Source organism: Brassica napus, chromosome C3, assembly GCF_020379485.1.
Source record: "Brassica napus cultivar Da-Ae chromosome C3, Da-Ae, whole genome shotgun sequence".
In the NCBI taxonomy this organism is placed as follows: domain Eukaryota; kingdom Viridiplantae; phylum Streptophyta; class Magnoliopsida; order Brassicales; family Brassicaceae; genus Brassica; species Brassica napus.
Genome location: NC_063446.1, coordinates 20,956,503 through 20,983,652, shown reverse-complemented (window position 1 = coordinate 20,983,652; position 27,150 = coordinate 20,956,503). Strand labels below are relative to the sequence as shown.

Genomic DNA, 27,150 nt, shown 5'->3' with positions numbered 1-27,150 from the left:
GATCTCTTTCTCTTTCGATTCCTCAATCGTTTTTCCACTCCTAAGTGTTATAGCATTCACAAACTCCTTGGGATTCGTCTCTGACTTCCCTGGTAGAAATCCAGGTGCTGTTCTGCTGCTAGAGGCGGTTTGAGCAACTTGCTTTTCCAAAACTTTCAAATGGGTGTTCAAAGCTTCGAACTTCCCATTAAGCTCTCCATACATGTTATCCACCTTGGTGTTTATCTCTGCAGTGCTATTCTTCTGACCTTCTAGCACCATTTGCAGCATCTTCTTAATTTCGTTATCCTGAGAAGGCTGTGACGAAGAGGCATTTCCTTGATTCTGATAGTTGTTGTACTGCTGCCTTTGCTGAAATCCTGAGTTGCCGAGTTGTTCCCCTGATATTGATTTCTGTTCTGAAATCCTTGGTTGAACACACTCTGGTTCTGATTCTGGTTCTGCCTGTTTCCTGCCTGAGGGTAGGACTGATGTTGTGGATTCTCCACATTGTTGCTCCGGTAAGACAGATTATTTTGCTGATTTTGATTCCACCCAAGGTTCTGATTGTAGCCTCTGTTGTAGTTTCCTTGACCACCAATGTAGTTCACATCAGCCTGCATATCACTTGAATCATCACCAACAGCTTCTTGTGAGGAACGATAGCCTTGCTCCTCCACAAATTTCACAGATTTCTGATCTCTCTTGAGAAGCATCTCAATCTTGGCATTCAGCTCATCTATCTTCTTGGATTCATAACCAACACCCTTCTGGCTGGTATCAAACCTTGACTTGCGGTTTGCTTTGCTGGATGACAGGTTGTTCAACAAGGTGTAAGCTTCTTCAACAGTCTTGGTCATGAAATCACCATTACTTGCTGTGTCCATGGCATCTTGACTCTCTTCATGAACTCCATTATAGAAAATGTTCAGCAAACTCACATCGGTGTAACCATGGTGAGGGCAGTCCTGTGTGTACTCCTTGAAACGCTCCCAAGCCTCATGAAAGCTTTCTGAATCAAGTTGCTGAAAGCTTCCAATTCTGCTCTCAGATATGTGGACCTTGACTTGGTGAAGAAATGCTGTAGAAAAGCAGCTCTTGTCTCTTCCCATGTAGTAAGAGATCCTGGAGGGATGGACTTTAACCATCTGATAGCTTTATCAGCTAAGGAAAACGGGAACAACCTGCATTTCAAAGCGCCTTGAGGAACTCCATTATGTCTGCTGGTGTCACAGACTCGCTCAAAATGCTCCAAGTGATACATCGGGTCCTCAGACGGGTTTCCATGAAACGGATTTTTCTCCACCAAATTAATGAGACCAGTCTTGATCTCAAAGTCTCTTCTCTCAATGGGAGGTGGGCGAATCCCAGAACGATCGGCATAGAATGCATCTGGTGTATCATAATGTGCAAGCGTCATCCTAGGCATGCCATAGTCTCCAGCTTGTTGTCTTGCAGCTACACCAGCCTGCTGATTATCACCGGCATTGTTGCCTTCTCGTTCATTTACAGGAATTGGATTTTGCGGGTTGTCCTGAAATTGGTCTTCTTGGTGTTCAGCCATTTCAACCTCTTCAGCGGACTCAAGTCTTTTCTTTTTCACTTGTCTCTCTAGGCGGCCGAGCTCTAACTCCAAAGGTATTAAATTCGATGATCCTTTGCTTCTAGTATGAAATCCGCTCATTCACCTGAAAACACAAACAAAAAGAGAAAGACAGAAACATTAGACAAAATAAAGAAAATGCTATAGTCTTAAACTGATCATTAACTCTAGGGTGACCAAATGGTCCCCGGCAACGGCGCCAAAAACTTGATGTCTCGAGTTTTAACCCGATTATCTAACTGCAAGTGCACAGTAAAGTACGCAGTAGTAATACGGGATCGAATCCACAGGGACCGATGATCACACGTAGAGTTGCAGACAAGTTAATAGCTACAGCGAAACAAGATATATTTTTGTTGGTTTTTATTTAATTTTCTCTAGTGTCACAAAGCATAAACAAGTTGTAAAAAGATGATTTAAACGATTTGAAAACTATTTTAAAACAAACGTTGGGCATTGGGAATTCTCAGGGATTTCTTTTTAATCAAGATACAATTAATGGAAGACACAGGGATATATTAAGAACCGTCTAGAACTCAAACACGATATTAGAATTAACCTACTTCCGTAGCGCTAATTCTCTATGTTATAGAAATCTCCACACTAACTTCCGCTGAGTTTCAATTTCTAAACAAGCATTAAGAACAGGTTCAATATGTTCACAAAGCGCAATAACATCAACTTCCGAGGGTTAAGGACACTTTGCTCATCTAAAGTATTTTCGGAAGTTCAAACAATCACTTTCGGTGCATCAAACAATCTAATATCATGAACTAAGTGATCAATTCAGTTCAAGCAGTAAGAAATCCATTAGATGAAGAACCAAAACGTAATCCCTTAGTCTACACACGTTTTATGGATCAAAACATCAAGAAATCCCTATGAGAACCCCTAAACCCAACTAGATGACTACTCACACATAACTAAGCAAGAACAAAACGATTTTGATGAAGAAAACATGATAAGATTGTATTAAAACAGAGTAAAGGTTCAGAAGATCTTCTCCAAATGGTTTTGAGATGAACTCCTTTACAAATCTTCACAAATCACACCAAAACAAGTACAAAACACTCAAATCTCTCTCTAGAACTTGTAAATCTCCTCCTTGGTCGCCCCTGGTCTTTTCTGAGTCTCCAAAGTCGAGTGCTCTCGTGAATTATTGAGGGGAGTGGGTAAAAAGGAGTGAAAAGCTCGTTTGTGCGTGTGGAGCCCGTAGCGCCTGAGATCGGTCGATCCACATAGACCGGATCGGTCGATCTGTGGCTGAAACCGTGGATCGGTCGATCCACATGGAACGGATCGGTCGATCTGTGGCTCTGTGCGATCAATACTTCTCGTTCGGTCCATTGTTCGGTCCATCTTGCTTCTGAATAAATCCCGAATGCGTTCTTTTCTTTCAAGCTATCTAGTAACCTGCATATTACACTTAAGAACACCAAAACGCATCAAATAGACCAAAACATTAATTAAAACCGACCATTTAATTGCTCCAAAACGAGTTTAAAACCGTTAAAAACACGGAATATCAGTCCTCCATTGAAACCAGATCTGGCTGGATCTGAGCCATGCCTCAAAGTTAACCCTCGGAGAAACCACCAAGCCCCACTCTCACAGACGTACCTCACCACCGCTCCAGAACCCTAAACCACCGAGCAGCGACACCAGAGGAGAGAAGGAGACCACAATAGAAAGTATATCGGCAAATCAAAGAGAGGGAGAAGGAGGTGAGACAGAGAAGTGAAAGGAGAAGAGGAAGGGAGAGAGAGCCGATAACGACAGTGACGGATTCGTCGGAGGCCGTCACCGGCTGAGAGGCGCCAATCAAAATTTTTAGGGTTTTCGAGCAGAAAAAGGAAATAGAGGAGAGACGATTCTCTACCACCTGCAAGCACAGACCACCAAAAGACGTATCCAGAGCGGAAGGGGCCAAGGCAAAAAATGGCATTTAGGTTCGGACACTTAGTCAACACAATAGGAATGTCACTAATACATGAAAAACCATATCCATATGTATCATGTGCTTATGAGTTATGAGTAATGAGGATTGGGATGATTTGCTATGGTAAATTTTCACCGGGATTCAATTTATATTTTCAGTTAATGTTATTGTTAGTCTTTGAATTTGATACATCTGAATGTGACATGTTAATTTCTAACAGAACAAACATTCTGAGAGACAGAAAACATTTGGTTAGGTTGACCCTCTCACTGTTTCATAAATATCTAAAAGAACAAAAAAATCTCTGGTGATCTCTTTCTATTAGAAATAACCTCGCCGAAACTAACCAGCATAGCAACAACACTTTTTGCAGTAACTTTACCAAAACATTGACCCAGTAGTGACTCAACATTGTCCAGTATTTCAACACAGAATAGAGTTATTTCTTATTGCAACAAGAAAAATACTAATCGATATTTAACTTCAACGAAGATTGTAAACTTCAACGAAGATTGTAAACTTCAACCATGCATGATCCAAAAAAAAACTGGATTGTTTTGAATTTAGATACACATTGCGTATATTGAATACAACGAATCCAAAACATTTGCAGAGAAAGACTCATCAAGTGGTAATTGACACAACTTGACACAACAGAACAACACACATGATGCCCAAATGACAAATATATATACATTAAATCATATAAGTTAGAATTACATTGTATATAAAAATTTGCTGTCAAAATATTATCAAACAAAGTTAAATATTTTGAGTGTTGCACAAAAGAAAAAACAAAGAGTTAAATATGTTGAATAAAACCTTAACGATTTGTATATTGCAGATCTGTGATACATATTTTCCAGTCTCAGAAATGGTTACTAACATCTTTTATGATGAATTAATAGTATAACACATAATGTATCTTCAAACCATTATATAATTATATATCACACTTAATTTTAATATATCAAATTACAAATGTTTTCATTATGCTTTTATACACAAAAATAGTGAAAAGGTAATAATGAAATATATACTAAAATAAAAAATATTTTAGGACCAATGCATTTTTTTTAAGATGAAAAAAATAATAATTCTACACAATAAAGAATAAGCTAACATAAAACAAATCCAATAAAAATATACATCAAACTTAAAACATATCAGAACACCATATTGGTTAACTACTCTTAAAATTAAAAATTAACAACATACAATTTCTTAGTCACGGTCGTGAAAATATTTCTAACAAAAATATGATTCTAAAAATAATGAATAACCTAATTGTAAACAATACAAAAAAATTGTAAAAAACTTATAAAATAATTTTCAATAATATAAAAAATTATTTTAAAATAACAATGTATTGTACAAAACCAATATTCGGTGCAAACTACAAAAATTATGATAAACTAACAAAATATTATAAAACAGAGGAATAACTTAATTTTAATATATTTTTTAAAAGTAATTTAGAAACAAAATATTATAAAATATAATAAATAAAATTAACTATTGAAATAATTGAAATTTTTATTTATATATGAATGAAATTGTAATTCATTCCTTTTAATATTAAGATAAATATACTATAATAAAAATAACAAATATACGTTGTGAAATTTAAGAAGAATTTAAATTAAAATAAGCTAATTATTTTGAAATATTTACTAGAACTGATGATAAATTTATGCAATTCTTTCATATACTGATCTGCCCGTAGGACGGGCCGACCCTATATATATATATATATATATCATAAGTGAATAACAGACGACTACAACATATGTTTAAAATCATAAATCGAATAACACTGAATTTAATTTGAATTTTTAAATCTATTAAAATTCACAAACCAATAACCAAAGTGTTTCCACATATCAGAAATAAACATGTATCATTTTCACATAGCAACAAATTATCTACTGAATTGAGAAGAGACCTCTAGAAATAGAGCTCAAGATTTTACAAAATGCCAAGCCAAGCCACCGAGACTTCAAACTCAAAACTCTAACGTTTTATTCATTTATCTGACGCAATGTACATTGACGAAATTGTATCTTGTTAAAAGGAAAAAAAAAGTGGGAAGTGATTTCCGGATTCTTTCAATCATTGTTGCGGTTGTCACCAGCGGCTAAAAGCATAAGGAAATAGGGGCAGTAAAACATGTGTCGAAGAAAGAGTTTCGTAGTATAATGCGGGGACACATAAGGAATAATGATCAGCAGTAAAGCCAATAGGAAGAACAGGCCGATGCCTAATATGAAATATGCAAGAAAGGGGAGGTGGCTTATTGAAGCATGAGTTCCAGCCATAAATGCTATCGACATAGATATAAGCGCAAACCCGAGAAGTGGCAATGCAAGATTGAACGCTTTCATTATGAGGGAAATATCTCCCAAATGTGCCCAAATGAGAGCAACTACCGCTACGATAGAACAGTACATCGCCAAGGTGTCAAATAGAAGAAACACTTGGAAAGCTGTTTTCTTGGCCAAAGTTGCCATCCCCAAGTTGGGAGCAGAACCGTTGTAACCCCCTGGAAGTGTAAACCCTGCAGTGAAAGTCATTGTGGCTACAAGAGTGGCCACCAAAAGAAGAGTATTGATCCGATCTTTGTGCTTCCCACCGTCTGGATTGTCTGTTACGGGAGTGGATATTATTGGGTTGGGACCACTTGGTGCACCAGCAGATATCAGTGCCATCCAAGTCAACCTCTGAAGAATTCCAAATAAATCAAATTTGTATACACACATTAGAAGGTCTTGTTCATTTGATGCCGCAGCTTGTTGTTTGTTTTGCTGTTGTGTGACTGATGGAAACTAGTCGCAAATCATTAATTTTTATAGCTTAAATTTTTAGTGACTTAATGTCTGCAGGGACTAAATGCCTAATCTGTAAGCGAACAACATTCGGTTGTAGGCCTTGGTCGCAAATCGCAGCGACATGCAAACTAACAAAGCAGAATTACCGGTTTATAATGAAAAAGTTACACACCCATACCTGAAAAAATGTGTAGCTCGAATCCATGTTCCCCTCAGCGACATCTATAGCTGTGAGACCGTTATGGTTCAGTGTTTCCAAGTCAACTCTGTTATCCCAAGTAAGCATACTGACAACTTTAGGGTGCCAATTTTTGGTGGCCAAGTGCAATGGAGTGTTTCCATTCACATCTTCTTCGTTAATCAACTTTTCCTTGTTCTTATCCTTATAACATCTTAAGATAAACTTGATGACTTCGGCTTTTCCATTTTTTGCTGCAACATGAAGAATGTTTTGACCGTCTATGTCAAGCAACTCAAGTGCATCTGGACAACGCTTAAGGATTGCCTTAAGAATTTTGACATGTCCATACTTCGCGGCCATATGAATCGGAAAGGAGCCATCATCATCGCTGACATAAACACTGTCTATAGATTTGTCTAACAGATAGTAAACCCCTTCATAATATCCAATGGATGCACCAAAAGAAAGACAAGTTCTTCCTTCATATCTCAAGTTAATAAGACTTGCATCTTCATTAAGTATAGCAGCAATGAGATCTGCCAGTAAATGGTATTTTAAGCATTATTAATAACTTGAACAAGAAACTTTAAGGCATGATTAGTGAGGTTATCTGACCCAGTCTCTCAAGTTAAAGATAATGAAAATAAATGATAAAAGAGGAGAGAGTAACAAAGTTTGAGAAATAATGATTTTAAAACTAATTGACTTTATTTATTTTTTAAATTCCTTGCTCATTTATTTTTTTTAAAGAAATTCCTGCTTATGTCACTCTCTTATTGATTCAATTTTTTATATATTTAAACTTACCAATAAAATTTAAATATATTATTATTATATAAGACGAGACTTTTTGAGGGGTTTTTATTGTTGATAATATAGTCTAGGTTTGTCGGAAGAACGAACAAACCTTTTCTCTTAGCCTTCATAGCGCCATGAACTATGGATCTTCCTCCTACCTTTGAAGCTAAACAATATGTGCTACTTGATCCATTATTTGAATGTTTCCACATATGTTTCGCAAGATCTGCCTGTCCAGCTTCAATGGCTAAATACAAGGGAGAAAACCCATCATTGTTTGGAACAAAAGACAAACATTGCTCTGCAGAAACCAAACAGGAAGCCACCTTAACATGTTTCCTTTTTAAGGCAACATGTAAAGCATTGTCTTCGTTTCTATTCTTAGCAAAATATATCTTTTTGGCAACAGCACGTGTGATTTTATCATTAATGTAACTAACCAGAGCCTCAACAACATCAAGATGCCCTGCGCCTGCTGCAACATGGAGAGCGACTTCGCCCATTAGGTTTGACTTCATTAGAAGACCTGGGTACGCGTAGAGTATATAACACACAAGGCTGGTGTGACCCGCGGCCGCTGCAAGATGAAGCATTGTATTTCCATGATCGTTCACTGAGCTTAGAGCAAGCTCAACATCAATTGTCATATCTCTCACGTAAATTTCATCACCTGCTCTTACTGCAGCAATGGTCTTTGGACTCATTGGCACAGTGGTACCGGTGTCACTGAAGAGAGTTGGCAAATTGAGAAAGTCGGTTTCATGTGCCAGATACATCCGAGAACTTATGTATTTCTTCTGTCCATCATATCGCACATCAGATCGCCCCATTGGTAACTCGACACCTAGAAAAATATTTGTAGTGAACCAATTGAGAATATCATTAATTCTATTTGAACTTAGGGATGGGGAATGCAGCAAAAAAAACTATATATGAATAGTTAGGTCATGTTCGTTTTTGACACGTTGTATCTAATGCAGAATACTATTGCATCGGTATCTAGATGTGAAATCCAAATACAAAATTTATAATATTTAGATATTTAAGATGCAAAGATAGAGAGTTTGAATGTAAAATTTGCATTTTAAAATCCAAAAGATTTAAATGCCCTCAATACAAATATATAAAAAATTAGATTAGTTATTGTAATTATTAGACAATATTTTTAAAATATAAAGTCATGTTATCCCGCCAAAATTGCAAAATCAAAATTTTTCATTAAAACAAAAAAAATGGGTTTTCCACCAAAATCAAAATTTGAGTTTTCTCACCAAAATTACAAAATCGAGTTTCCACAAAACGACAAAATCGAATTTTCTCGTCAAAATCATGAAATTGAATTTTTTCGTGAAACCATAAAGTCGAGTTTTCCCGCCAAACGGTAAAATCAGTTTAAATTCTATTATAAAATCAAGTTGTCCTATTGGTCTCTTTTAACTAGTAACATTCTCTTTTTTTTTAACACAAACTAGCACTTAAGTGCTATTTTATTTTTTTTAACGAATAACTTAAAGTTTGGATGTTGTACTTGGATGAAAATACTAACTATAAGAACTAACAATGTTTGGATGCAACATCAAAATATCGTATTTAGATGCTGCGTCCACATACAAATACGAACATGGCTTAATACAATACAAGTGTAGAATCAAATATGCTTAACCACATCGAGACTTGATGATTACAAATTTATAACCCCAACTTGAATATTCCTCTTGATAAGATATAGAAACATATATATTCCCTCTCTGTAATTACGCTACATTAAGTCCTGTATATTTTGCTTACCATGTATGTAGGTAGAGCTCTCTGTATAAAGCCAGACATGTAACGATACTATTAAGTATCTAATAATACAAACTCAATATGGTATCAGAGCAATACCTAGGTTAACACCTCTTTTATTTTTTTTTTTATTTTTTTTTTCTCTATAGCCGTCATCTCTTCTTCTATCGTCTTCTTCTTCTCACGATCTATTTCTTATCACCATAAACAATGAGTTCTGAAGCTACAGCTGAGAGAACATCAGTTTTTAATGCTCAAAACCCAGAAAATACTCTGCTTTCTGTCAATATGACGAGTGTTACAAAACTTTCCAATGAGAATTATCTCATGTGGAGTCGCCAAGTCCGTGCTTTGCTTGAAGGCCATGAACTTCACCAGTTCATCGACTCCACCAGTGATGCCCCACCCGCAACAGTCATGAATGAAGGTGTCGCAGTCCCAAATCCAGCCTTCGCTCCTTGGCGTAGACAAGATCGCCTGCTGTATTCTGCTCTCATCGGTTCGATCTCTCTCAACGTTCAACCGGTTGTTACCAGTGCCACCACCTCTAAAGAAGTTTGGGATCTCCTTGCTGCAACATTCGGTAATCCAACGCGAGGTCATCTTCGTCAACTCCGGCTGAAGATTCGAGCATGTGTTAAAGGCACACAAACAATCAGTGAGTATCTTCGTGGCATCAAGACCAAATCAGATGAACTTGCGCAACTTGGAGCACCAATAGATCAGGAAGACCTTACTGAACAGATCCTAGCTGGACTTGGTGAAGATTATAAACCTGAAGTTGATGCTGTCAATGCTAGAGATCGCCCCATCTCCTTTCAAGAACTTCATGAACGGCTGTTGAATCGGGAAGCCATCATACTCACCACTCAGTCTACTACTCCTCTTCCCATCGTAGCCAATGCTACAGACACTCGTCCACGATCTCAACACCAGAATCATAACCGCAATCAGCCACAACGCAACACCACCAACAATAACCGTCAGCAGCAGCGCTTCTCAAAGCCTTACTTGGGTCGTTGCCAAGCATGTGGGGTACAAGGGCACAGTGCTAGGTACTGCCCTGAATTTCGTATTGTCAAAGGAAGTACTCCAGCACCACAGTGGTCACAATCATCTACGCCACAATCACAGTGGTTAGCAGCACCAACAAACTCCCACTGGCAGCCTCGTGCAAACCCAGCAATGATGTCCGACAACTCTACTTGGCTCTTGGATTCTGGCGCGTCACATCACATGACATCTGACCTAGCCAATCTCTCTCTGCACAATCCATACAGTGGAGGTGATGATGTCCTTTTAGGCGATGGTTCAGGCCTTCACATATCTCATTCTGGTTCTTCTTCTCTACCATCTTATACTAAACCTTTCTTCCTTAATCAAGTTTTATGTGTTCCATCGCTAGATAAGAATTTGATATCTGTTTTTCAATTGTGCAAAACTAATGGTGTTGCTGTTACATTTACCCCTACATACTTCCAGGTGAGAGATTTGCAAACGGGGGCTCTTCGTCTGGAAGGCAAGCCTAAAGCTGGCACTTACGAATGGCCAAAACTTCATACTTCGCAGTCTCCTTCTCTTTCATTTGCTTCAGTTCTTAAAACTACTATGACGGATTGGCACTCACGTTTGGGTCATCCTGCGTTTTCTATTCTTCAAAAAGTTATTTCTCAATTTGATTTACCAGTTTCTTCAAATGTTTTGCTTGCTCACCCTTGCAATGCTTGCTCTATTAATAAAATGCACAAGTTACCTTTTGCAAATTCTACTTTACAAACCTCTCATCCTCTCCATGTTGTTTTCTCGGATGTCTGGACTTCTCCGATACTTTCTCTAGACGGTTTTAAATACTACGTTATTTTTGTTGATCATTTCACTCGATACACTTGGTTGTGCCCTTTAAAAAGAAAATCTGATGTTTTTGAAGTTTTTAGAAGGTTCAAAGTTTTGGTCGAAAATCAATTTTGTCAAAAGCTTCGAACTCTTTATACGGACAATGGGGGCGAGTACATTGGTCTTGCTTCCTTCTTATCGTCCAATGGCATTTCTCATATGACCAGTCCGCCTCATACGCCCGAGCATAACGGTGTTGCAGAACGTAAACATCGACATATTGTCGAAACGGGCCTCGCCCTATTATCTCATGCATCTATGCCTCGGACGTACTGGCCATTTGCCTTTGCGGCTGCTGTCTATCTAATAAATAGGATGCCCTCTCAACCATTGCATTTTCAAAACCCCTATCAGTCTTTACACTGTCAACCACCGAATTTTCAAAAGCTTCGTATTTTTGGATGTTTGTGTTTTCCGTGGCTCAAGCCTTATACATCTCACAAATTAGATGCTCGATCAAAACCATGTGTATTCTTAGGCTATTCCATTACTCAAAGTGCTTATTTCTGCCTAGATAGAGAAACATCTCGAGTCTACACATCAAGGCATGTAGTTTTTCATGAATCTGTTTTCCCATTTGCAACACCAACTTCTGCTATGTCTCACAAAACCACTAATGAACTGGATCCTCCAGTGTCTACTTTTCCTGTTGTCTCTGTTGTTCCTCTTGCAGGTACCACGCCTCCAGCACCACCAGCACCATCTGATTCATCGCTACAACATCAGACAGCTCCAGAACCACCACATCAGCCAGTTCTGCAACAACAGCAAGCACCACCACCAAACGTTGCTGGAATGCCCACTGCCACGACTTCAACAGAGACCACAATACCTCCTGCTGCCACAAACCTTCCTTCTCTGGAACAACAACAAGCCACCGATCAAATAAGACAGCCTGCACCACCACTGGCAACTCAAGTGCTCCCACCACGGCGCACAAGCAATAGAACTCCCAAGCCGATTCAAAAACTCAATCTCCATACTGAAGTGTCTCCATCACCACCTACAACAATTCCCACTTCAGTAGCAGAAGCTCTCAAAAACCCATATTGGCGCAAAGCCATGATCGATGAAATTAATTCTCAGCTTCAAAACCGTACTTGGGATCTTGTTAACTGTCCTGATATTACCAATGTTGTTGGTTGCAGGTGGGTGTTTACAATAAAAAGACGGGCTGATGGTACCATAGAACGCTACAAGGCTCGACTAGTTGCGAAAGGATATAATCAACGTCCCGGCATTGACTATAATGACACATTCAGTCCGGTGGTTAAACCAGCAACTATTCGTCTTGTTCTCAGCACAGCAGTAACCCGTAACTGGTCTTTAAAACAGCTCGATGTCACCACAGCCTTTCTTCAAGGACGTCTCGATGATGAAGTATATATGATGCAGCCAACTGGGTTCCAGGATAAAGACAATCCAACAGCTGTCTGCAAGTTACGCAAGGCCATCTATGGTCTTAAACAAGCACCTCGTGCCTGGTACAATGAGCTACGCACATTTCTCCTTGAATCTGGTTTTAAGAACTCTTTGGCAGATGCATCTCTCTTCATCTTCAACAACGGTGGCATCCTCCTATACATGCTCGTATACGTCGATGATATCATCATCACTGGCAACAGCCAACAACACATAACACGGTTTATCGCTTCTTTATCTCATCGCTTTTCATTAAAAGACTTGGGTGATCTTACATATTTTCTTGGTATTGAATGCACTCGTACTGCTTCTGGACTCCATCTTACTCAAGAACGTTATATTGCAGATCTCCTTCATCGCACAAACATGAAGAATGCGAAATCAGTAGCAACGCCACTCTGTTCCACGTCTAATCTGACACTTCTCACAGGCACTCCTCTAGATGACGCCAGCGAATATAGATCAGTCGTGGGCAGTTTGCAATATCTTTCCTTAACGAGGCCGGACATCTCATTCTCGGTGAACAAAATGTCTCAGTTCATGCACCGACCTACAAATGAACATTGGACGGCAGTGAAACGGATCCTGCGCTATCTCTCTGGCACACAAAACCGAGGTGTCTTCTTCCACGCCAACAACACTCCAACTCTTCATGCCTTCACTGATGCGGATTGGGCTGGAAATAAGGACGACTACACCTCCACAGGAGCTTATATTGTTTACGTGGGACGACATCCAGTGGCATGGTCTTCAAAGAAACAAACGGGGGTGGCTCGCTCTTCCACTGAAGCTGAATATCGGTCTCTTGCAAACACCGCAGCTGAAGTTTCCTGGACCATAGCCTTACTCATGGAGCTCGGGATCACAGTTTCCACAACACCAATCATCTACTGCGATAATATAGGTGCCAACTACCTTGCTGCAAATCCGGTATTCCATTCTCGTATGAAACATATCGCACTTGATTATCATTTTGTTCGCGGATACATTCAAAGTGGCACACTGCGCGTCTCTCATATCAACACAGCTGATCAACTAGCTGATGCCCTTACTAAGCCACTACCTCGTGCTCGCTTTGACAGTCTCTCTATCAAGATCGGCCTCCACTGACGCCCGTCCGTCTTGAGGGGGCGTGATAAGATATAGAAACATATATATTCCCTCTCTGTAATTACGCTACATTAAGTCCTGTATATTTGCTTACCATGTATGTAGGTAGAGCTCTCTGTATAAAGCCAGACATGTAACGATACTATTAAGTATCTAATAATACAAACTCAATACCTCTATGACCAAGTGCAGAAATAGATGATGATAGTTTCATAGTCACCGTGTCCTAAACTATTCGTTTGACTTTGGAGCCACATGCAGATATAGATCAAAGCATTCATTTCTTTTGTTTAATAAGGAAAATAAAACGCATTTTTCTGAGTTGACATAAAACCTATCTCAAGCTTGAAAAGTTTACGTTTGTTTTATGTTCATCAAGATTTCTTACAAGGAAGTCTTGATAGAATTAGATTAGACAAAACAGAAACTCTACAATAATGACAAAGTAATATTGTGGTTGTAAAGAAAAGAAAGAGGTTCCTTGCGATTCCAACCAAGCTGAGAGCCTGAGATTAAACTCTAAAATAAGGAATCTTCTTACTGATCCATAAAATTATAGAATATCATATGGTTCTTGATTATCATACTTTATCATATATATATAAATCCCTAAACTTTAGATAAGAGAAATGTAAAATGGAAACTTGCAAGAATGAAAAGAATGAAATCAAGGAAAGCTTGAGGTTATTTCTCACCGTTTTACTCTATCGAAGCAACGTCGCGCCGTGATGCCCAACTTTCAATAAACCCCCGTGTTTCCAGAACCAACCCCACGATGCTGAAGATATAGAAAATAAATCCACCTTTAATCTTTCGAGGAAAGTCGAAGGTCTAAATGAAAAGGAAACAAACACGTACGTACCTTTCTTCTTTTTCCTTCGAATAAGAAAGAAACAGTCTTTTCAAAAAAACAAAAAAGTTTTGACCGGGTGATTGTGGTCGATTGTGGTCAAGTGGTAAGGATACGGGACTAAGACGCCAACACGTTTCAGGTTCGATCTACCTGCTGCGCGAAACTAAGTCACAATTATCCTAGTCACCTAACACGGATATAACCCTATGCTTTAGGGTCCATTTGAATATCCGGAGAGATGGTCTATCCATGGGCTGCACCTCCCTTTTGGGATTAGTCTGGGCCTCTCTATGGATCTGAGATACCTCCAGGTTAATCAAAAAAAAAAAAACAAAAAAAGAAAGAAACAGTCATCTAATATCATGTAAGCATTAAAATATTAAAACAGTTTATGATCTGCCTTGGACCCAATTATAAGGATAATGTATATAAAAATAACTTTTTACGCATTATTTATTTTACATTAATAAAATAATAAATATATATTAAATAATTGAAAATAAGCAACTATTATGTATTTTTAAATTGGCATGAACACAAAATAATTATTCTTGTTTATTTACAATCATGGTAAATAAATTGAAATAATCACTTTTATTTGTTTTATATGATATATAACTAAATTTAAATGATATTAAAAAAATTATATATATATATATATATAATATTTTAATATTGTTATCTATTATGTAAGGCTTTATACTCATATAATTTTATGATCATGATCATTGTGTTTTCAAAAAAACTATTAATAACAAAATTTTCAGTGTGAAACTTTTATAATTTTAGTAATTTATAATTGTTTTTTTAAATTCAGTAAAAAAATTTATAATATATATATAAAGTTCTCAATACTTGTTCAATGAAAATTTTGAAATTAAAAATATTATGTATTTTTATGTGATATATAGTTTAATTTAAACGATACTAAAATAGATTTATGTTTTAATTTGAAAATCTAGTAAATAAGACTTCTTAATAATATGGTTTTATGATTATTTGTATCTTGTTATAACAAAAAATTTAAACCACTAATCAAAAAATTTTCAATGTGTGACTTAACAATTTTAGTAATTTATAATCGTTTTTACAAAATCAAAATATAACATATTTGGAAAAGTCTAAAATTTTAATTATATATTTAATGTGATTATTTAATTTATTTATATAAAAATTAAACAAAAAGTGATAGAGGATACACAAATTTTTATCAAATATTTATTATTCAAAATCATTCATTATCATATATATCTTGATCCATTAGGAAATTCCGTAGCTTATTCTTAAGGAAATAATGAAGAATATTGTTTTTACATTAGGAATTAATTTTATGGTTAATTTAATGAGAACTATAGTATATGTTAGATGGATTAACCTATTTAGTTAAAAAATCTAAAAATTATTATGATGATAACACATGACATATTTCAAATGTTGTATTTATCAAATAATATCTAATTAGGTAGAGATCTGCGCATGATAAAAAATTGGATAAAATATTTTGTTAAATACTGTAAAATCAAACAGGGAATTTGTTGTTGCAATATAAAACTGAAATATCAATTGCTGTAAGAAAATATTTGGACAAACTAAATACATGCATTGAGTTAATGGACCAGTTAAAGATATATAATTAATGGACAAAGTCTTGTGCAAAAACAAACAATGGGTGCATCGTTTTTAACTGTATAATTTTAAGTTTGTCTAATATAAAAGTTTGAACATATTGTTGAAAGGTGATTAGTTTTGTGCGACAAATCAATTAGAACTACATATTTGGTAAATTAAAACGCCACAATTGGTATTTATTTTAAATGATTTTGTATTCTATAAAGCATATATACTGTAACTAATACTCCATCTGTTTTAAAATAATTGATGTTTTGGATGAAGGCAAAAGAATTAAAACATACATATTTTCCTAAAAAGTAACAATAAAAATATTAAATAAATCTAATCTAGCCAATCATAAAAAATACTATAAAACATCATTGCTCACACAGTTTTCAATGAAATTTAAACTAATTAAAAAATATCAAACATCATGTATTTTGAAACATCAGTAACTCTTCGAAACATCATTTATTATGAAACGGAGTGAATAATGAATAGTGCAATATCTTTTACAATAATGATTAAACACACAATAAAGTTTTATTATATATGTTTGTTATATAAAATTGTTCCTAAAAGTCAACTTTTTTTCTTTATTCCAAAGAAAGCAAGGCATAATCACCAGCGATTAGTTGACCTAGCTACCGATTAAAACTATTGGATTATCTGATAGGAACAGGATCTAAAAGGTTATGTGTTCAATTTTCGTTGGAAGGGATATACTTGGCTATAAAATTCAACACCGATGACCAGAGTCCAGTTTGACAAAGCGTGCCATCCAAACATATGTATTTTGAAACATCAGTAACTCTTAGAAACATCATTTATTATGAAACGGAGTGAATAATGAATAGTGCAATATCTTTTACAATAATGATTAAACACACAATAAAGTTTTATTATATATGTTTGTTATATAAAATTGTTCCTAAAAGTCAACTTTTTTTCTTTATTCCAAAGAAAGCAAGGCATAATCACCAGCGATTAGTTGACCTAGCTACCGATTAAAACTATTGGATTATCTGATAGGAACAGGATCTAAAAGGTTATGTGTTCAATTTTCGTTGGAAGGGATATACTTGGCTATAAAATTCAACACCGATGACCAGAGTCCAGTTTGACAAAGCGTGCCATCCAAACATATGTATTTTGAAACATCAGTAACTCTTCGAAACATCATTTATTATGAAACGGAGTGAATAATGAATAGTGCAATATCTTTTACAATAATGATTAAACACACAATAAAGTTTTATTATATATGTTTGTTATATAAAATTGTTCCTAAAAGTCAACTTTTTTTCTTTATTCCAAAGAAAGCAAGGCATGATCACCAGCGATTAGTTGACCTAGCTACCGATTAAAACTATTGGATTATCTGATAGGAACAGGATCTAAAAGGTTATGTGTTCAATTTTCGTTGGAAGGGATATACTTGGCTATAAAATTCAACACCGATGACCAGAGTCCAGTTTGACAAAGCCTGCCATCCAAACGACTTCTTTCCATATGCTCATGAAGAGCTTCGTTTACAAAGTGCTGCAACAGAACTGATTGAATAACTCTTGTAAATTAAATATGTGATTATTACTACAACCACGTATTACACACTGTTCAAACAATAATTAACTCATTTACACATTTGATTGACTCAAAAATTGAAACCAAACATCATATCAAAAACGATTTCAAGCTTCTAGCATGATCCTGCACCTTAAGATCCCACAAACCCCACCTTTGAGCTCTAATGTTTCCCATCATCAACATATTCATTAAAAACGACAAACAAAGATAGACATATGTCCTAGTGAAGCCTTTTAGAAGAGGAAAATTATAGGAACATGTGGGATAACGTAAGAAACAAGGAAAAACACTGCATGTGGGACCACGATAACTCAAGTTATTTAAGTGATCAGGCATGGAGATGGAGTTATTACTACAATCAGTTTTCAAGCAGACTTTCCCACTTGGTCCGCGCCTGAGGATCCCACAGACTCTGCCACACTCTTCACACACATATTATCAGAGCCAGAGGTGTAATGTCTTCCAGAATCGTCTTCATTAACAAAGATCAAAAGAAGGATAAGATATATACGAGTCAATCTTTGAAGAAAAGGAAAGCCAGGAACCTGAGGGATAACGTAAGGGGTAAGGAGGAATATTATCAAACCATAGAAGACCATAGAAGTAATTGAAATGACGTTTATAAGCACGCTGTTTTGCTTTATTGTAGCCTGCAAGGCAGCAACAAATGCCCATGACATGGAGAGAAGAGCAAGGAAGAGTGATGGCAAAGCCAAATGAAATGCTCTGTGAACGATTGCAGGATCCCCCAACAGCGCCCAGATAAGAGCAACTATTGCTACAACTGAGCTCTGCATCGCCAATGTATCCAATACTAGGAAAAAGAAGAGGGTGGAGTCATAGGCCAGAACGGCCATACCCATGTCTGGAGCAGAACTGTTAAAGCCACCTGGTATTGTAAATCCCGCAGCAAATGTAACAGTGGCTACAAGAGCTGCCACCAGTAGAAGAGCGTTGATATGGTCTTTGTATTTGTTTGCATCTAGATGATGCTCTGATCTACTTCTTAGCGTCATCCCACTTGTCGGAAGCCAAGCAACACCTCTAGGCGCACAAACGCACAGCAATACCATTAATGTCAATCTCTGTCATTCAAAGTAAGATGAAAGCAAAGGCAATTAGCTCTATATGACTATATGGTTTGATATATGAATTTTGATGGATTTTCAACCTAAAACCAATTGGTGATAAAGTGAATTTTCCCATTTATCTTATACATTATTAAGATCTCTTCCAATTTTCGATGTGATATTTTTATCTAGTATGATACGGAAACATAAATGACTGTATGGAAAGATAAATTTACACACCTCCCGCAGATAGTAATCAGACTGTAGATTTAACTCTGCGAGATCAAGAGGTCTCAACCCATCTTTGTTCTGAATATTCAGAATGTTTGTTGTGGTTGAAGCAAAGCTAGTTAGACTATCAACAGTCCGAGGGCGCCAATTTATGGTGGCCAGGTGCAAAGGTGTATTCCCATCTACATCTTGCTCGTTGATTAGATGATACTTTGTATAAAGTCTCCTTATATAGCCCAAAAGAAAAGATACAGCTTTCCCACTCTTTGCTGCAATGTGAAGAATGTTCTGACCTTGTTTGTTAATCAGCACTACAGAATCTGGACAACGTTTTAGAATCTCCCTAACAACTTTCTCATGACCTTTCTCTACTGCCATATGGATAGGAAAGGAACCATCTTCGTCGCGCTCATAAACACTATTTGTTGATCGATCTAATACCTTACATATTCCTTTGTAATACCCCATGGATGCTCCAACAGAAAGGCAAGTTCTTCCTTCTTCGTCTCGCTCGTTTAGAAGATCCGTGTCTTCACTGAGAATAACGTCAAGAACATCTGTCCAAACAAGTAGGAACTTGGATTAGTTTTTCTGGCAATGAAATCTGAATAACTTCATCTGGATATACACCTGTACTCTTGGCCATTAGGGCGGCATGCACAAGCGATTTTCTCCCTTCTAATTCTGAGGTCAAGTTCTTGCTTTGGACGTTATTACCAGAACGGTTTAACATTGCATTCACAAGGGATACATTACCAGCTTCAATTGCCAAATACAAAGGAGATATTCCATTTTTATTCGCAAGGAACGAAGCTCGCTGGTCAGCACTCACCAGACAGGCAGCTGTTTCCATCAGGTGTGTTGATGGATCAGAAATTGAAATGGATCTGAAGCAATGCATAATAAGATGAGACAAGGATGATTTTGTGGAGCGTTGCTGATACTTCAAAAGCAAGGAAAGGAATTTATCAATGCGTCAGATGTGTTTGAGAAGACACCAGTTCTTGGAAATATAGAAATAATTTGTATGTAAATAGATTTCACTTAGCAGAGAGGTTATGTATGGAATCGTAAAGCAATACAACATTACATATAAACATGGAGTGAAAATAGTATCAGTCCAGTTTGGATTAAGCATAGAGAAATTGACGCAATAATAATCTACCCATATAACATTACAGAAGGCTTTCTCCTCAGAGATACTTTTGAATTTGTCATATACAAAACTGTATAACAAACTTCTGGAGTGAATCTAGTCAGTAGTAAAAAAATCAGTATAGATTCTGTTTTGAGATAAATATACACTTATACCCTTAAGATTAACTAATTCAAATTCTAAGAGTTTAGAGTTAAAGAGTGGAAATTTGGTATTAAATTTTAAAATTTTATAAAACAAAAAATAAATATTAAAATTTCAAAATGAAAATAGTTTCAAAAATTATTTCGAATTACAAAAGAAAATTTGAAAAAAAATAAAAAGAAAAAAAAAAACATTTGTATTTAGGGTATTAAGGTCATTTAGGGTATTAAGGGTATAAAAAGAAAAAAAATTATAAAAAAGTTCGAATTTGAAAACATATAATCTGAAACTATATATTTTTTTGTATTTATATATTTAAGGTATTAAAGTCATTTACCTATTAATTGAAACATTTTGGTCATTTTCTTCTTTATCATCTATTTTTGCGATAAAAAATTGAAAATGGTCTAGGATTAGAATTGCCCTTCCGTTTTAGTTGTTATACTGTTATACCCTGAATAATTTTTTTTAACTTTTTGGCTAAGTTGTGGCTATTTTAACTACCATTTTGCTACATACAAATAAAATTCGCTGTTTTTGTTTTCTGGCTAAAACAAAAAGCTCAGGAAATGTTTACATAAACAGTGGCTATATCCATGTTTTTACTAGTGTGTGCTCTTATACCCTAAATTCAGTTCTGGGCCACAAACCCAAAATCTCAACAAAAATATGCAATACCTCTGTTTTTTCATAAAGGTCTTTGAAGGCTAAATGCAGAGGAGTATCTCCATATTCGTCCTTCAGAACAAATAGATTCAATTTTTCTCTACCTTCTTCAGAGAATCTATCAGCAAAAAATGTTATGGACAAAATAAGAGCCTCAACAACTGCTGAATGGCCAGCACGAGCCGCCACATGAAGAGGAAGCTGTCCCTTGCCATTTGACTCCAACAGAAGAGATGGGCATTCAGAGACTAAGCTCTTAACTAGCTCAAGATGACCCCAAGCCGCAGCAAGGTGAAGAACTGAGTCTCCTAAATCACTCTTGAGACATGCCATTGGTGTTCCGTAGCTTTTCATCCTCTCCAAATATTCTATGTTCCCAGCTCTCATTGCACTAAAGATTTCCGGATGCATCTCCACATATTCACCCGGGAGATTGTAAAGATCTGACAACCTGAGATTGGTAAGAAAATCTGGGACAGATTCAATGTCATGAGACACACCCGTTAACCGCTGTGCCTCAATTTTATCTGTACGTGCTTCAGAACAATCCATCTAAAGCCTAAAACATCACACAAATAGTTTGAAAACGCAATTTTAAGTTCCCTGAAGAAAAGAAAGACACAGCCAATCAACATACCAATCAGAGATGCAATAGTATGTTATGATGTTTCAGCATGTGAATGCCGGTCATCCCGTATAGTTACAGAAAAAAGTCAACGCAGAAAGCCATTGTTGTCGTCTTCCTTCAGCTTCAAACCAAATATGTCTTAACACGCCAACCGAGATAGAGAATGTTATTATGACAATGTAATACCCGAAGACGGAAGATATGAGTAAATTATTAATTGATGTCTTATGTGACACCTAATAGTTAGTATTATAATAATAAAGGCCAAAACAAATTCCGTTTCATTTTAAGGTCTAACATTAGATCCAGAAAGTTAAACTGAAGACTTACTCGTCAAATTTTATTGAAGTCGTCTCGTCCTACTAGTTCATATAGTCTGTTGGCAGGACGTGACGTCCAAGTAACTAACAAGTCAGCTGTGCTCTGATGGATTTGATCCTCAAGGAACTTATTCAAATCCATTTACGAAAACGTTTAATTTGTTATAAAATAACTTATGATTTTATAGTATTGAGAAATTTAAATAAGAGTAAAAATTTATACCTGTAGGAGAAGATAACACTGATATAGAGAGAGAGTGTTTCTTATTAAAGGGAAGAGAAGAGTTTTCAGTGTATTTACAAACGAACGCAAACGTTCTTATGAAATTTACTGTGCAAATAGTGCAGCGGGCCCCACATCTTTTATATTTTCAACGAAAGCGGCTCATTTTTTCTTCTGACTTTCGTAACACTCTCCCTTGGGGGCCGGTGTCACTATCCGCTCTCGCTTAACGTCTTTGTTGTCTCGTTAAAAACCTTTCCAGGAAAACCCAATGGGAAAAACCATAGTAAGGTAAAAAGAGTACAACTACGTAAGCTCCCTCTCGAATGAACAGTCATAGATCCTTCTGATGGCGCATCCCAATGTTATGGATGTGTTTTCTGAATACCGAGGTAGGTAGTGATTTTGTGAAGAGGTCGGTTGCATTGTCGCATGATCGAACATATCTTACTTCAATCTCTTTATTCTTCTCGAGCTCTTGAGTGTATGAGAAGAACTTCGGAGGTATATGTTTGGTTCTATCGCTTTTGATATATCCTTCCTTCGTTTGAGCAACACATGCCGCGTTATCTTCATATATAATAGTTGGCTCCGTATTTTCGCCAATCCCGCAGCTTGAACAGATGTGTCGGCTCATTGATCTCAGCCATACACATTCTCTACTTGCTTCATGGAGTGCAATGATCTCAGCATGATTTGAAGAAGTAGCCACGAGCGTTTGTTTCTGAGAACGCCAAGATATAGCAGTGCCTCCGATCGTAAAAACGTATCCTGTTTGCGATCGGGCTTTGTGTGGATCTGAAAGATATCCTGCATCTGCAAAACCAACCATTTGACCTTTTGAACTTTTAGGATAAAACAAGCCTAAATCAATGGTCCCTTGGAGGTAACGAAAAACATGTTTAATCCCATTCCAATGTCTTCGAGTTGGAGATGAGCTGAATCTTGCCAAAAGATTCACAGCAAATGATATATCAGGCCGTGTACAATTTGCAAGGTACATCAGCGCTCCAATTGCACTTAGATATGGTACTTCCGGACCAAGTATCTCTTCTTTCTCCTCAGGTGGTCGAAATGGATCACTTTCAATGTTAAGTAATCTGACGACCATCGGAGTACTAAGTGGATTAGATTTATCCATATTAAAGCGTTTCAACACTCTTTTGGTGTATGTAGATTGATGTACAAATATACCATTTTTTGAATGTTCTATTTGTAGGCCAAGACAATATTGTGTCTGTCCAAGATCTTTCATCTCAAATTCTCCTTTGAAATAGTCTGATGCCTTTTGTATTTCCTTTTGAGTTCCGATAATGTTAAGATCATCAACATATACCGCGATTATTACAAATCCGGATATTGTTTTCTTGATGAAAACACATGGGCATATAGGATCATTCACATATCCTTCTTTTGTTAAATGATCACTGAGACGATTATACCACATACGTCCAGATTGCTTTAACCCATATAATGATCTTTGCAATTTTATTGCACATAACTCTTTAGGTTTGGAACTTAATGCTTCTGGCATTTTAAATCCATCAGGAACTTTCATGTAGATATCAGTATCTAATGATCCATATAGATAAGCTGTAACAACATCCATGAGACGCATCTCTAGATTTTTATCAGCTGCTAGACTCATCAGGAATCTAAATGTAATGGCATCCATAACTGGAGAATACGTTTCTTCATAATCGATTCCAGGTCTTTGAGAAAAACCTTGAGCCACTAGACGAGCTTTGTATCTCGTAATCTCATTTTTCTCATTTCGCTTTCGAACGAAAACCCATTTGTACCCAACTGGTCTCACATCTGCAGGTGTGAGCACAATAGATCCAAATACTTTTCGTTTATTAAGCGAATCAAGTTCAGCTTGTATTGCATTTTTCCATTGTTCCCAATCATGTCTCTTTTGACATTCATAGACAGATTTTGGTTCTGGATCATCGATTTCTTCATTTATTTCACTTGACACAATATATGAGAAAGCATCATCAAGGTCATTTTGTTCATTTCTATTCCATATCCTTTTATTATGGATGTAATTAATAGAAATCTCATGATTATCTTTCGATTCATGATGCTCTGATTCATGATGCTCTGATTCATCAGAATCCTTATCATTTATTTCTTCCAAAATATTTTCTGCTATTTTGGGTGCATCATATATTTCAGCTTTCTTCTGTTTCCTAGGATTCTTATCCTTAGAACCAACAGGTCTACCACGCTTCAGGCGTGTTTTTGGCTCTCGTGTGTCATCCTCCTTTTCTTGTTCATTTGGCATTTTGATACGAGCAGGAGCATTTGCAGCTGGTATATGAGATTTAGTTACCGTCTTGGTATCTACAAATGCATCAGGTAGCTGGTTAGCTATACTCTGTAAATGCATAATTCGTCGAACTTCTAGTTCTGACTCTTTAGTGGGAGGATCAAGATATAACAATGATGGTACACTCCATTTTATATCACTTCCAACATTTTTGTTTTCTCCCCCTAGAACTGGGAATACATTTTCGTCAAAATGACAATCAGCAAAACGTGCTGTAAAGACGTCACCAGTCTGTGGTTCTAGGTATCTTATAATTGATGGGGAATCAAAACCAACATATATTCCAATCTTCTTTGTGGTCCCATCTTTGTACGTTGTGGTGGTGCTACAGGCACATATACCGCACAACCAAAGATTCTAAAGTGGGAAATGTTTGGTTCTCGACCAAACGCTAACTGTAGTGGGGAATACTTATGGTATGCACTCGGTCTGATCCGAATGAGTGCTTCTGCATGCAAAATGGCATGTCCCCATACAGAGGTTGGAAGTTTTGATCTCATGATCAATGGTCTTGCAATCAATTGCAGACGCTTAATTAAAGATTCAGCCAAACCATTTTGCGTATGAACATGAGCAACCGAATGTTCAACTTCAATTCCCATTACCATACAATAGTCATTGAATGCTTGGGATGTGAATTCACCAGCGTTGTCTAGTCTAACTCTTTTAATAGTATAATCAGGAAACTGTGCTCGCAGTTTGATTATCTGAGTTAGAAATCTCGCAAATGCAACATTTCGAGATGATAATAGACAAACGTGTGACCATCTACTGGATGCGTCAATTAATACCATAAAATAGTGGAATGGTCCACAAGGTGGGTGTATAGGTCCACATATATCGCCTTGAATTCTTTCAAGGAACTTTGGTGATTCTTTATCGATTTTGGTTGGCGATGGCCTTACGATCAATTTTCCTAGAGAACATGCAACACATGTCATTTTATTCCCTTGAGAAATCTCCTGGATTTTTAGTGGATGACCATGTGAACTTTCTATGATTTTACGCATCATTGTAGTTCCTGGGTGGCCAAGGCGATCATGCCATAACGTGAACTCTTCTGGGTTCCGTTCTACTACAAGATTTGATTCGATCTCATCGATATAAGTATGATGTAACCCCGAAGGAAGTTCTGGAAACTTTTCCAATATGTGTTTTCTGCCACATTTCTCAGAAGTTACATACATGTATTTCTTTCCATCCTCAGTTGCAGACTGAGTATCATATCCGTGAAGATATATGTCTTTAAAACTCAACAAATTCCTTTTAAAACTTGGAGAATATAGAGCATTATTTATGGAAAATTTTGTTCCATTCGGTAAAGTAAAGTTTGCTTTACCAGTTCCTTCAATCACGTCTGCAGGACCTGATATTGTATTGACGACAATTCTTGTCGGTTTTATATCAGAGAAATATCTCTTTTGTCTCAGAATAGTGTGCGTTGTTCCACTATCTGGTATGCATATTTCACGAATCCGTTTCTTGGATTTTGCTTCATTACCATTCTGATCCATTTCTGAAATTGTCATAAATATTAATAAAAGAAAAACATAAAATTCATTCATATAAGGAAACACATAATAATTATACAATAAGATGATGTTAAAAACATCACTATTTGTTTAAAACATGAAATATAATAATTATACATGGTAATACTGAAAACTATTCAATACTCTTATCATAGGCATTTCGATTCTCTTCAGGAGTAATCTAGTCCAGCTCATTAGCGAAGTCGGAGGATTCAAGGTATGAGGTCCCTTCAACATTTTCCGTGAGGTTCACCTCTTTAGCCTTTCCTTTCGTGGACTCTTGATATAACTTACAGAGATGTGAAGGACTACGACAGGTACGGGACCAATGTCCTTTACAACCACATCTGTAACACACTGTCTCACGCTTCTGGGTGGTATCCTCTTGAGTTTCTTTACCCTTGGAAACTTGCCCAGGTCTAACCCACTTGTTAGATCCCCTCCATTTGGGATTGTAAGTTTTTCCACGTTTGTTGTTGAAACGGCGGCCATGACCTCGATTGGCCTGGTTTCTCCTTTCCGAATTTTCTATCGTTGTAGCATTCACTTCAGGGAATGCTTTGGCCCCCGTAGGTCGGGAATTGTGGTTTTTGATTAAGAGCTCATTGTTCTTTTCAGCTAACATGAGCGCCACCATCAATTCAGAAAATCTCGTGTACCCGCATTTTCTGTAAATTTCGGGCAAGAAGTGAAGCTGTTTGTGGAAAGTGATATATGTTTTATTCATCATTTCTCCCTCAGAGACAGGATTACCACAATACTTCAGGAGTGCAACTATCCTCAGGACAGCGGAATTGTAATCCTCAACCTTTTGAAAATCTTGGAACCTCAGATTTTTCCACTCTTCTAGAGCGTGAGGGAGGTTGATTTGTCTCTGGTTATCGAACCTTTCTTTTAAAGTTTGCCACAGTTCAGCTGGGTCCTCGACGTTTGCATAGTCGTGCGTTAGACTTTCATCTAAATGCTTCTTCAGGAAGATTATCGCTTCGGCTATATGCTCGGGTGGTGATTTGTTACCGATTACAATTGTTTCGGTTATCTTTTTCATCACCAGATATGGTTTCACGTTTGTGACCCATCCGACGTAATTTTCGCCAGTTATTTTTAGGGCCGGGAACTGGAGTTTCTCGATGTTTGCCATTTGTATTTCTAAAAACACAAAATAAAATATTTTATTAGAACTCATAATTTAAAAACCGTTTACATTAATCATGCAAGCAATTACAAGGAGAAGCGATGTAAAGAAAATTAAACTG

General features: G+C 36.7%; 2 protein-coding genes and 1 non-coding gene across 3 annotated transcripts; 1 reads left to right on the top strand and 2 right to left on the bottom strand.

The window, feature by feature from the left end:
- Positions 1–927: 927 nt before the first annotated feature.
- Positions 928–1,033, top strand: LOC125584790. Its single transcript, XR_007321698.1, has one exon. It is a non-coding gene; the product is annotated as a small nucleolar RNA R71 (small nucleolar RNA).
- A 4,222-nt stretch (positions 1,034–5,255) lies between these two features.
- Positions 5,256–14,900, bottom strand: LOC125583673 (protein ACCELERATED CELL DEATH 6-like). The gene is made up of 4 exons (XM_048751031.1): positions 14,234–14,900; positions 7,438–8,172; positions 6,528–7,066; positions 5,256–6,241 (listed from the first exon to the last, which is right to left on the bottom strand). The coding sequence occupies exons 2-4, from the start codon at positions 8,156–8,158 to the stop codon at positions 5,630–5,632; spliced, it is 1,872 nt and encodes a 623-aa protein (XP_048606988.1). The 5' UTR covers positions 8,159–8,172; positions 14,234–14,900; the 3' UTR covers positions 5,256–5,629.
- Positions 14,901–17,537: 2,637 nt separating this feature from the next.
- LOC125575137 (protein ACCELERATED CELL DEATH 6-like) lies at positions 17,538–22,417 on the bottom strand. Its single transcript, XM_048751033.1, has 4 exons — positions 20,869–22,417; positions 19,521–19,827; positions 18,900–19,447; positions 17,538–18,674 (listed from the first exon to the last, which is right to left on the bottom strand). The coding sequence occupies exons 1-4, from the start codon at positions 21,406–21,408 to the stop codon at positions 17,955–17,957; spliced, it is 2,115 nt and encodes a 704-aa protein (XP_048606990.1). The 5' UTR covers positions 21,409–22,417; the 3' UTR covers positions 17,538–17,954.
- Between the last annotated feature and the right edge of the window lie 4,733 nt (positions 22,418–27,150).